The 12990-nt window shown below is 41.7% G+C and overlaps 1 protein-coding gene and 1 long non-coding RNA gene across 37 annotated transcripts in view; one reads left to right on the top strand and one right to left on the bottom strand.

Moving 5' to 3' along the window:
* Positions 1 to 649, top strand: part of LOC310743489 — a 53115-nt gene extending 52466 nt beyond the window's left edge. The window contains exon 2 of the long non-coding RNA XR_014539049.1: positions 502 to 649. This is a non-coding gene — a long non-coding RNA (uncharacterized lncRNA). The remainder of the gene's footprint in view (positions 1 to 501) is intronic.
* PCBP3 (poly(rC) binding protein 3) overlaps positions 1 to 12990 on the bottom strand; it is a gene marked incomplete at both ends in the record, with an annotated part of 85078 nt that overhangs the window by 37343 nt on the left and 34745 nt on the right. For 24 of the 36 annotated variants that reach the window (XM_083571725.1, XM_083571717.1, XM_083571736.1 and 21 more), the window contains 6 exons: positions 1797 to 1946; positions 2441 to 2572; positions 3657 to 3773; positions 4848 to 4880; positions 7976 to 7999; positions 10104 to 10247. In XM_083571725.1, coding sequence (XP_083427851.1) covers positions 1797 to 1946; positions 2441 to 2572; positions 3657 to 3773; positions 4848 to 4880; positions 7976 to 7999; positions 10104 to 10172 — 525 coding nt within the window. Of the gene's footprint in view, positions 1 to 1796; positions 1947 to 2440; positions 2573 to 3656; positions 3774 to 4847; positions 4914 to 7975; positions 8000 to 10103; positions 10248 to 12990 lie in introns of those variants that run through there. The other 12 variants (XM_083571722.1, XM_083571723.1, XM_083571729.1 and 9 more) reach the window with 2 other exon arrangements.

Raw genomic sequence — 12990 nt, 5'->3', positions numbered from 1 at the left:
GGCGGAGATTCAGATGGGACTTCGCCGATCTAGGGAATAGACGTAGAGACGCACGCTAAGATGTGGAAATGGAAACTATACTTCAATAAAGACTTTATTCCGTTCTACCGGCTAGCGTTGGTCCTTTGTGAGCCGGGACCTAGAGGCAGTCTCTGACAGTAGGCATATAATTTGGACAAAAAAATTGGCTTCCAGGTGGAAAAATCAAAATTGGAAACAGAATTGCTATATCCTAAAATTAAGAACTTGTCAAGAATGTATAACTTGCTGTTGAAATGGAATACTCAGGATGAAACGGTGAAATCTGCTATGATTAAATGGGCACAAGATGTCGGACATAATATTGACAGTTATGGACCACAGGTATGAAGTTCACGGCATGTAATGCCTTAAGAGAGAATATAATGAAAATGATCTACAGGTGGTACATGACACCAGTCAAGCTTGCAAAAATCTACCATTTGCCCGATAATAAATGTTGGAAATGTAAAGAGACTGAAGGTACAGTGGTGCCTCGCAAGACGAAAATAATCCGTTCCGCGAGTCTCTTCGTCTAGCGGTTTTTTCGTCTTGCGAAGCAACCCTATTAGTGGCTTAGCGGATTAGCGCTATTAGCGGTTTAGCGGCTATTAAAGGCTTAGCGGCTTAGCGGCTAAAAGGCTATTAGCGGCTTAGCGGCTTAGAAAAAGGGGGGAAGCGAAAAAAATCACAAGACTCGCAAGACGTTTTCGTCTTGCGAAGCAAGCCCATAGGGAAATTCGTCTTGCGAAGCGCATCGAAAAATGGAAAACCCTTTCGTCTAGCGGGTTTTTCGTCTTGCGAGGCATTCGTCTTGCGGGGCACCACTGTACATTCTTTCACCTTTGGTGGACATGCCCAAGGATTAAGACTTTCTGGGAAATGATCTATAATGAAATGAAAAAGGTATTTAAATATACCTTTCTGAAGAAACCAGAGGCCTTTCTCCTGGGCATGGTCGGCCAACTGGTGCCAAAGAAGGATAGAATTTTCTTTATGTATGCTACAACAGCAGCAAGAATACTTATTGCAAAGTACTGGAAGACACAAGATCTACCCACCCGGGAAGAATGGCAGATGAAGGTGATGGACTACATGGAACTGGCGGAAATGACTGGCAGAATCTGAGACCAGGAGAAGAGTCGGTGGAGGAAGATTGGAAGAAATTTAAAGACTATTTACAGAAACATTGTAAAATTAATGAATGTTAGAAGGATGTTGGAATGATGTTATGTGGTTTTAGCAGAAATGTTATAAAGGATTAGGAAAAAACTGACTGTTAATTGGTGAAAGGAGGGAAAGTAAAGTTACATCATATTAAGACAAATTACAGGACAAAAATTTGAAAAGATGGAAAGGATTTGCTGAAACAGATAATTGAACTAGAATACAAAAAAGGGAGGTGTGAGGAGGTCAAGGAAATAAGCTAATGAAATATAAGTTATGGGAAGATTTGCTGTATTTTTTGTTTTTTTTAATGGATTTTATTTTTTTTTGTCTTTCCCCCCCTCTTTTTCTCATCTTTTTTTTCCTTATTGTGATTGTTTTTGTTTAATATGGTGTTTTTTACTTTTTCTTTCTGTAACCTTTAAAACTTTAATAAATATTACTTAAAAAAAAGAAGAAATCATTCATGTAATCTGCAGATGCCTTGAAACCATAATTAGTTGAATGCTTTAGCAAGCAAGAATCCATAACAATACCAAACAGTAACTGAATTACAAGAAAGGTACATTGTCCAAGTTTTCAGTTGTTGGTTTTTTTTCTGTATACTTTACCCCCATTGTTACAGACTGTACCTCCAGCATCACCACACAGATCTGTTTGACACATTGGATAATAGCATCGGGGGTCCCTGAAATGGTCACTGCCCTTTCTGTAGAGTTGGGCAGCATGTCCCCCGCCACCTGAACCTGAGCACCTGTAGACTGGAGAAGAGCAGGAAGGTAGGGAGAGAAGAAGAGAAAACAAGTAAATATAGACAGACAGCTTGTTAGTCTTGTGCAAGCACCTAACATTTGGCAGGGAATTCATGTGCGGATCAAGAAGTGAAATCCAATTTCCCATTCGCTTTGTTAATTATCCCCTCATTGTTTTCTGCCTGCACAGGCAAGATAAAAAAATAAGGAACAATGTTAGATCTCTGATATTAAAAATGGCCCAATGGAAATGTTGTTTAAAAAAAGAAAAAGCGGAAAACAAATTTGCTGCCTCAAATCTGTCATGGTAAGTCCCACCCCACGATTCCCCCCCCCTTTCTTTTTAAAACATTGTCCTAATCCTGAAGATCAGGGAGTATTTTTACCTTCCCATCCCCCCAATGCAAAAACAACAACAACAAATCCCCAAAGCTGAATTAAATGGGAGAATCTGCATAACCAGACTTTCCATCAGCCACTCTACAAAGCCTGTCTCTGCTTACCTCCCTGATTTCCTTAATCTTGGAGCCTCCTTTTCCAATCAGTGACCCACACTGGCTTGCTGGCACGACCAACCTTAACGTTACGGGTGGCTTACTGGTAGCTGTACTGTTGCTCATTGAGTTGATTATATCCTTTGAACAGAAAGGAAGAAAATGTCTTATGATGCAGGTGACAATGCTACCTTATTTAAAATGAGGCGGACATTTTGATGAGCCTGAGAGTTAATAAACAGAATTGTTCTATTCCTGCTAAGTTGAGAAGGCAAGAAAGCATGCCTGCGCACAAGGAAGGAGTGAATCTCTCAAAAGCTTACGAGATAATTGCTTGAATCTCCTGATTTAAGAATAAGTTTACAGTGGTACCTCAGGTTAAGTACTTAATTCGTTCCGGAGGTCTGTACTTAACCTGAAACTGTTCTTAACCTGAAGCACCACTTTAGCTAATGGGGCCTCCCGCTGCTGCCGCGCCGCCGGAGCACGATTTCTGTTCTCATCCTGAAGCACTATTTCTGGGTTAGCGGAGTCTATAACCTGAAGCGTATGTAACCTGAAGCGTATGTAACCTGAGGTACCACTGTATTATTATCGTAGATTGTAACTGCTATACATTTAGCACAATACCATAGAACTAGAAGATTAGAGAACTAAACAAAATGTAACCTCCCTTCACCTCAACTATATTTTGTATAGCCAGCCTCCTAAAGAAATCAGTCCGTACCATTTGCAAACTGGATTGAGAAGCACAACATACTTTGCCAGGGATGCCTGTAAGCAGGTGCCACACATCCCCTTTCACTGCCTGAGGCGAAATGGGAAAGTGCTGCCCTGTGTGCCTGCCACTTGCCACCCCCCCCAGCCCCCACCAAGCCTCCCTTACCAGGGTCGCATAGTGGCAGCTTCTGGGTTCTGGCAGGATCTTGAAAGAGCCCTGTGAAATCTTGTGAGGTTGCATGAGATTTCACAGGGCTTTCACAAGACCTCCCTGAAAACTGGAAGCCTTCACCGCAGTTGCTTTGTCAGCGGCACCTGCGTTGGTGCCCCTTGTATTCTACCACCCAAGGTGGCTGCCTCCGTCCTGTCAGGTGAGAGTGGGGCATCTTCTCCAGCTAGAAGGTCTGCATTTGCTCCTAGGCTGATGGGCAGTTTTGTGAAGACATTTCATCAATAAGGTGCCTATCTATTAACTTCTTGTCAAATTATTAAACAATTTGCTTACCTCCTCAAATTTGTAAGCAATCATGGCAAAAGCCTTGAAGATGGCATCAGTGGGGCCGGTTATGGTGACAATTCTCTCCGGACAATTTCCCTCAGAAATATTGATTCGTGCACCACTCTAGAATGGAAGGACCACACTTTGTCACACATATCATAATTACATATGATATATTATTTGCACCACATATTTATAAAATCAACACATGTGAAGTACACACGATGTCAAAGCTAATCTGCTTAAATAAATTAAAAAATTAAAAAGTTGTCCAGTAGCACCTTAGAGACCAACTAAGTTTGTTCTGGGTATAAGCTTTCGTGTGCATGCACACTTCTTCAGATACCTGCTTAGTTATGTTTCTTCAGATAATCTGCTTAGTTATATTTACGCATGTAATGTCTACTCATATCTTACCTTGGATATAAGAAAAATATCTGTAAAACCATGTGTGAAAAAAAAAACCCAAACAGAACATCTTACAAGCAATACATGCCCTGCAGCAGAGCTTTCCAAATTGTGTGTTGTGACGTGTTAGTGTGTCAGCTGCAGTGTGTAGGTGTGTTGCATGAACGCTCCCTGCGTTCCCCCTAGAGCTGAAAAGGGGTAAGTTTAACCTCTGGTTTGCTAGCAAAACTGAATTGCCATGTCATGAAAAGATGCATGTCTGAAAAGTGTGTCATCAACATGAAAAGTTTGGAAAGCTCTGCCCTACAAGATTGTTGTGTATCTCTGGGCTAAAGTTGTCTGCACTGGGCATATGTTACAGGAAAGCTTGATCCCTCCTTCAGCTGTCATTTGTGAGAGCTATGCAGAATGTTCCTACATTCTGTTCCAGAATGTTCCAACATATTACTAATGAAACGAAACTTAACCCCCTCAACCACACAAAAACATATGGCCCTTTTTACCTGTGATTTTGCACTTCTGAAATCATCATACTAGTTTACATATTACCTGTGGAACGCCCTCCCACCAGATGTCAAAGAGAAAAACAACTACCAAACTTTTAGAAGACATCTAAAGGCAGCCCTGTTTAGGGAAGCTTTTAATGTTTAATTGGTTACTGTATTTTAGTGTTTTGTTGGAAGCCGCCCAGAGTGGCTGGGGAAACCCAGCCAGATGGGCGGGGTATAAATAATAAATTATTATTATATTATTATTATAAGTTGCAGCATCACCATGAAGGACACTTACCTCCTCGCGCATCTTTTTCACTGTTTCTCCTTTCTGAAAAAGATGCAAAATAACTGCTATAATCATATCAACACTTTTGAGGCAAATTTAACAGACATGCCATAAAGGATTTTAGCATGTCTGCCTTATTATTGGAGGGATTTAACTAACGAGTCCTATCGGCGGAAGCTCTGCACAAGGACGGCTGCTTGTGTAACAGGATTTCCCCTCCATTCAAAATTGGCTCAGGAGGCAGGAAGAACTCCTGGAACAGCCTGCGGGGGAAGAAGGAGAGGGAGAGTCTTCCATCTGGCAAGCCAAAAAGCTTGCCCTGGTGGAACGGTGAATTCCTCCCCCTGTATCCAGGGAACAACACTGGTAAAACACACCGTTGATGCACATCAAAAAATCTAGTGAACTTGTTTGCCCTGTAGACTGAGGAAAATTTTAGAATTCGGCTCTGTTAAAGACAAATCCTTTGCCCAATATGCCGCTACATTTATTAATGGACAGCTCAGCTGTTTTTGGCCTAAGGCACTTGACAGCTCTTCCCTGACCCCACTCTATTAAGGACCCAGATAGATTTGTAGAAAGTAATCACAGCTTCTTTTAAGCTGGGTCTGTCTCTCTCCACCTCTCCCATAGTTCTTGTAATCACACCTTCCCCTTGAGGTGCTCACTAAGAAACAGAAACACCCCGTTCCGCATCTTGGTACATGCACACCTTCCGAAGTTACCACTATGGCGCATGGAGGAGAGAATACAGCCCCACCTCCTGCTATGTTTGAAGTCCATTTTGAAATATCTTCTAAATGTATTCCAGATGTGGTCGTAGCAACAACTGGCATTTGTGCATGGGGGCTTCCAGATGGGGAATTATCTTATTTTATGTATGCATGTATGTATGTATGTATGTATATTAAATTTTTATATGGCCCCTCCTCATTCAGAGATCTCTGCCAGCAGGTGAAGATTTTCTTGTTCCAGCAGGCTTTTAATGAAAGGACTGGTTCTGAGCTGTTTTTATTGTAATTATTGGTATGTTTTAAACAGATTTTATATATGTATATAGTTTTAATTCTATTAATGTTTAATTGTATTTTAATTATTGGTTTTTCCTACGTTTTTAGTGGTTCTTGTTTTTAGCTGTATGTTGCCTTGAGTCCCATCAGAGAAAAGGGAAGGGCATAAATAAATATAGAATACTACTAATAATTGTTTCTGTCTTTTCTTTTGCCCCTTTTTTTGTAATCTTTTCTATTTGGTACTGTAGATCAAGCTCGGGCTAAAAGAGAATACCTGGCTGGTGTGGAAGCATCCTTTAACAAATGAGAGTGACACTATAGCACCATTTTCAGGGGAAGAATAGGCGGTTGTTTTGATTTTTGAAATAAATGTTTATGTTCAATAATCATAAAACGAAAGACGTGGTTTCCCCCATTACGTAAGGCACACTCTATATGCCTTGCACCTAAGGATATCTAAGGGGTGGTTGAGGTAGATGGTTGAGACCCCTGGGTATAGGGCGGTATATAAATTCAGTAAATAATAATAATATAGAAGTTGCATCTTAAGAAAGTTCAGGGCAGCTGAATCACTTGTCCCTTTTTAGTCAGCCAGTCAGATTTTTATTATTTGCAGTCAATGGCCATTGCAATGTAACTCATAAAAACAAACAAGACAACTGAAAAGTAAGCTAAACATATACAAGTTGTCAAAACTTGAAACAGTAAATCATGTTTTTTATTCCCCTTGGCTGTCAATACTGTTGGGGATCAAAAAAAGCAGCCTGCAGCTTTCTCACTGTAGGACATCTAAAGCTACCATATAGGTAACAAACTTGTCTGCATCAGCCAGCAACCATCTAATTTTGAAATTACCTGATGGACCTTCTAGCAAATTATTAAATTAACAGAAGAATCTGTTTGTAGGTGAACTGTACAAATGGCAGGGTATAGCGTGCCATCTGGCCTCTTTCACATAAATGGAGACTATTATTTGTGGTCCTATTAAAGAATCTACTGTCTTTAAATTTTCTTTAAATTTTAAAGACTATTTACAGAAACACTGTAAAATTAATGAATGTTAGAAGGATGCTGGAATGAAGTTATATGGTTTTAGCAGAAATGTTATAAAGAATTAAGTAAAAATAGACTGTTAATGGGCCAAAGGGGAAAGAATAAGGTTAGATTGTGTTAAGATAAATTATAGGACAAAAACTGAGAAAGATGGAAAGGATTTGCTGAAATAGCTAACCGAACTAGAATACAAAGAAGGGAGGTGTGAGGAGGTTGTCGAAACAAGTAAATGAAAGATAAGATATGGAAATATTGGATGTGTTTTTAATGGTTTCTGTCTTTGTTTTTGTTTTTTGTTTTGTTAAGATAAGCAGTGTTCTGTTTTTTTTCCATGTATTGTATTGTATTGCTTTGTTTAACTCTTTCTTTCTTCTTTTTGTAATTTTAAAACTCTTAATAAATATCACTTTAAAAAAAAATCTACTGGTAGTCACTTCTGGAGGCATACTGTAATGGTTCTAGGGGTTGCTCGTGCGTAAGCCGGCTGTATCTCCCCGGCTGGGTGCAAACACCTGGCTGGGTTGCCTGAGTGAACCTTTTCTGTCCGGGCAGCCACTCACCCGTGGCTGTCTCAATCGCTGGCAGAATCCGTCAGTGGGCGTTTCTTGAACTTCTTCCAGCAAAGAAGCTCTTTGACGCCTAGTCTCCTCCTACTCTCTCTGTGCGAAAGCCTTCTGCGCAAGGAGGGCGTGGGCAGCGGAGGACCCCTACTCTCCCCGCTGGTCCCGGGCAAGGAGAATTGGGACCGCCTCGCCGCTTCCCCCATCTGCCCCCCTTCTTCACTGGTGCTACGCTGATTCTCTTCCCCAGAAGATGGGCTGCTCCTCCCGATCCCTGGACGCTCTCTGGAATCCCTCTGGCTTTTGCTCTCTCCCTCCGGCACTGATGGCAGTTCCCTGACACATACCTAGAAATCTAAAGTGAGTAAACACATCTCATTCCACCAAACCACACACTACAGCTTGTTTGTACTGAAAAATCAGCTGGGAAAGGGGCATTTCCCTCCCACATGTGCAGTTTGTAAACACAGGCAATATCGAAGCATTAAGATGCATAGTTTGAAGAAATTACCTTCCCAATGATGCTTCCGACTTCCTGTTTTAAAAGAAAAATTGCAACAAAGTAAGAATTCAAGAACATTCATTAATAAACATACTTGGCTGGGATTGAAATTAATTAAATGATATGGGCCACAGAGGGTATCTTCCCGACGGAGAGCTCTTAGTGCAACCTGGTCACTGCTCTTCTGAAGAATGCAATAGACTTTGCACCCTATTTGGGATATTGTATGTATTATGCTGCTATATTCTTTCCAGCTGGAGTGGCCTAGATTTGCGGATGCGGAAAGAAAATGTCTAATTCACCTGAATGGCAGTTTTTAAAATAATTTCCACCATCTTTTAAAAATCAGTTGCTTAATGAGTACTTCAGGGCTTTTAAAAAAGCAATATTAAAAAGCTGTAAAAAGCGATATTAAGCACAATATTAAGCAAAAAGTCTTTTTGTGTTACTTTCTTTTTTCCTAGCACAGGATGTGCATCCAGCCTGTGACCATTTCTAGTGAGGATAATCATAAAATCATAAAATTGTAGGGTTGGTTTGCAGAAGAGGGAAAAACAGATCTCTCTCTTGGGTTTTTGTTTGTTTTGAAGCCCAATGTAAGTACTGCCATTACAGTATCTGAGGCAATCCCTCACACGCTCTGCGGGGGAAACAGGTACTCTGAACAGGGCTGTTTGTATTGTCTGTCCACCAAATACAAAATGGCTCGGTTTCACTCGGGTGAGGAGCACACAGAAGTGGATGTGTAGCGGTCTCTCTGGTGGGGATATGCAAAGAGCTCTTTAGGGCTTCCAAAGCTTCAGGCTGAACATTTCAGCCCATTGATTCAGGCTGGAAGTTAACATAGACCTGTGATTCCCAATGTGGTGCACATGCCCCACAGGGGGGCAATTTGATTTTTAAGGGGGGGGCAATTTGAGAATGAGTTATTAACAGTTAGTGGCCTTTTAGGCTTTCTCCACGTAAATAGTTCACTTTTTGAATAATAAGAATTATATATCACGGGTGGGGGGTGGGGGGTGGGAGATCAGGATTTTAGAGATGCTTATGTGGGGCATGGCCAAAAAATGGTTGGGAACCACTGGCATATTCAGCCTCTGGTAAAATTGCCATTATGCTTTCTTTTGTAAATAAGAGCATTGCTAGACTAGAGTAGCAGCCAAATAAACCTTTATTTGGAACTTATGAAAATTATAGTAACTGGATAACTGGAACTCAAGAAATAGACAAGACTATCAGGCAAACAACATGGACTGAGTGCTCCCACAAGCTCTGTGAATAAAACAGAAACATGATTGATTTCCCCCGAAAGCTTTTTAAAAATCATTTTTGTGTCTGACCCCACTCCTTGATATTTCATTACACGTATATTTAATACCTTTAACGATGCCTTGATCACAGTTCATTATTATATTTCATAACATTTGTACAGTGCATATTTTGTGTTCTATGCTGATATCTGAACTATATAGAAAATCCAGATTAAAACCCCCCACACAACTGCCTCAAGGCCAGCATCTTCTTCCAATGCTGGACGGGGGGGGGGGTGCTTTTAAATACCGTTCCCCCTGCATATCTTTTTCTTTTTGGCTCTTGTTGGGGAAATGCTGCTACTGAAAGAAAACAAACTGAAAGGGAATCAGTAAGTAAAGCCTCACCATCACCTCGTGAGCAGAGAAAGTGGCTTTGGAATCCTTCAGTGAGGATGTTGAAGGACAAAATCGGAGACTTTTCATCACTAATCCCCTGAAGCTTTCAACTAGCATTAGAAAGAAACTTTGCTTGCGAGTAGGCATTACAGAAGGACCTTGGCCATGGGGAATTGGATGATATGGAAGGGTTGGGGCACTATTTCAAGAACTCTATAAAGTCTGAACTCTGGGAGACTTTCGTTGGGAGCCTCTATCTCAAAAAAAGCCAGCTATCATGATCTTCAACTGATAGTGGCGGACAACAATAACTTCCCCAATTTGACAGTTTTCCAGGTTTGTTGTGTTATGAATCGCATATTTGTCAGAGAATTAAACTAATATATGGGCCACACAATCTTAGCATTTGCATCTAGACAAGTAAATCATCACTGGCTACTGGGCCTGAATCAGACGTTGTTTTAAGGAAGCACATGGTCACCGCTCACCTTCCCGTGCATCAGCAGTCGGATGGTGAGAGTCACATTCAGGCCACCTTCAGAAACTTTAGATTCCATCCTCTATGGTGGTATGGTAAACAGTCTGATATTAGGAGACCCAAGGAAAAAGGTGACTCCACAGGAGAAGACCACCTGTAAAGAGAACAAGTAAGTGCTACTTTTGTTTGTTGCTGTATAAAATTTAAAATGTTTTCAGTCTTGGACACTTAACAGCATTTGACAACCTGGAAAACTGATAGTGACCTATGGGAAGAACTTTCTCTGAACGTTCTAGGCCTAGTCAGTGGCATAGCATCCGTTACCAGTGCCCAGGGCTGGTGGGTGGGCACAAGCCCTGCCCTCGCTGCCGCCGCTGGAGTAACCCCACTCCCATCAGAACAAAGCGGGGCCTTGCTGAGACACCTGCCCACCTGTGCAGGGTGGAGTCTTGCTGGTCGACGCAACCCTTGGTGGCCATAGAGAAGCATCAGGCCATGCTGGGGGTGTCTGCATGGGGGCGCCTGTGTCACACCCCCTCAAAAATTGTGCACCTGGGTCCACGGCCCCCTGGCAGCCCCACTCTATGCCCCTGCTGTTAGTTATTCTAAAGAACAAATTTTCCTTTCCTTCCTCTATATTTGTATCTTCCATTTGCCTCCTTCTTCTCTCTCAAGTTGTGAATAATTTGGGATACGTATGATTTTACTAAGATGGGTATCCTGGAGAATTCTGCTTTAACATAGCATAAAGAAACAATAGCACTTAAATAGCCACAATACATCTTGTTCCCTTTAACATCTCACAGATTGTAAATTTATATTACAGTGATTCCAATTTCCTTTGACTAGTCTTTTACCAAAATGCTAAACTATTTCCCCATATTCCCATCAAAACTAGATGCCATGGAGTTTCCTATCTAGGTGTTGGTCTTACTTATCTTCTGCAAGCCATTCAATAATGACAAGTTTTTATGCTTTTTTTAAAAAAATTTTTTTTATATACAGTACTGCTTGCTTGTGTGACAAGCTCTAAGTAGTTTGCCCAACTGTATGATTCTGAGGAGTGTTCAAGTGGAACTTTATTTCCCCTCTCACATCAAGTGGAACCATGTTAAATAACCCAAGTGCTGCCTCCAGGATTTTGCAGAGCCCTTCAGCAACATGGCATCTTCCGTGGTCCCCCTTCTCCTTGCCACGGCCACCATGCCCCTCCCTCAGTCTCCATCACTGCCTAAGAGAGATCCAAGCGAGTGAAGGCTGAAGCTCCCTTGCCCTTATCACTGCCCACAGGCTATAGAGGGCAGCAGAACAAACGGAGACATCAAGGAGGAAGAGGAGAAGCACCATTGGGGGAGGGGAGTGCCTCCCCAGTTCGAGTACTGGCCTCAGCAGGTGCTCAATAATACCAACACTAGACATTGGATCTGACCTTCATGCTTAAAAGTAAAGGTAAAGGGACCCCTGACCATTAGGTCCAGTTGCGGACGACTTTGGGGTTGTGGCGCTCATCTCGCTTTATTGGTCGAGGGAGCCGGCGTACAGCTTCCGGGTCATGTGGCCAGCATGACTAAGCCGCTTCTGGCGAACCAGAGCAGCACACGCTATTTATCCATTTGCACTGGCGTGCTTTCGAACTGCTAGGTTGGCAGGAGCTACTTATTCATGCTTACTTGTTTGAAATTCTGACATTTGTGATGGTGGTACGTGTTGCCCACAGCAGTAAAAATTCAGTGTGCAATGCTATCACTGGGCCCTATACGTAAATGCACAGCCTCAAGCACATACCCTATAAGCCCGTCACAGCTCAATGCTAGAGCATGTGCTTTGCATCTAAGTCCAAGATTCAATAGCTTGCACCACCAGTTAAAAGGACTATACAGCAGGACTAGGGTTTTTTTCCCCCTTTCCCAACCCTTGGAGAACAGCTACCAGCTGCAGCTAGATGGGCACCTCCTTATGAACTGCAAAAGGGGAAGTGAATCTAAGCATGGTCTGGTAACATCAGCATCAAGACCACCCTTGTAGGTGGACATAATAGCAGCACTGGAGATTAGAGGCCTGCGCTGTTTGGAAGACACGAGTATTTTAATATAGTGTGACGACTGTCAAATTGCAAAGTTACTCAAGGGCAGAAGGACTGTGTCACTCTAATCCCCAAGGAATTGTAATGAGGACAGGGGGACAAGTGCTGTCTATTATTTACAAACCATTTTGTTTCTCCATGTGGTGGTATATGCTGTACTGATTCTACATACAGCGACTGGGCAAGAGTTTGCAATCCAGAGATCTACCAGTAGTTATTCCTGTTTTTCAGTGGGTCCATTTTGCCCCCAGTGAGTGATCCTGATGCACGGAGAAAAAGGGAAGATTTGCAAGAATGCTCTATTAAGTCTTTAATGGCAGAATTTATTTGAGGCAGTCGAGTTTAAGGTGTTCAAATGTGCTTCTGTCTCTTCTTCCTCTATCTAGAAAATGAAAAGCCTGAGAATCAGGCTGTTATGTAAATGTTTCCAATAGATTGAAAAAGTGGGTCATGTGTTCGCCAAATGCTCCTGGCTTTAAGATTTATCAGCGTTATTAAATTATACATGCTTCATGCTTCAGTGTGTAGGAAAGCTCCATTAGCCTTTTCTTAATCACACTGGTGAAAGGTATGCATTTTGTGTCTGAATTCAGGAGCTGAATGAAAACATGGGTCACAATATAGAAAAAGCTTTTTTTTTTTTTACTTTGAATTCATGTGCTCTTCAACATATTGACAATTCCCTGCAGACAGAGATGTAGACAAAAGCCAAAAAGCATGTTTTACAAACATGCTCTTCAAAAGCGTCACAATAATAGCTTTTATTTTCTGCTCTAAGCCAGCTTTCTAAAGCTCTTCTTCTTCTTCGTTGATT

Source organism: Podarcis filfolensis, assembly GCF_964270895.1.
Source record: "Podarcis filfolensis genome assembly, chromosome: 1".
In the NCBI taxonomy this organism is placed as follows: Eukaryota; Metazoa; Chordata; class Lepidosauria; order Squamata; family Lacertidae; genus Podarcis; species Podarcis filfolensis.
The sequence above is the reverse complement of the archived record's forward strand: the minus strand, read 5'-3'. Positions and strand labels throughout refer to the sequence as shown.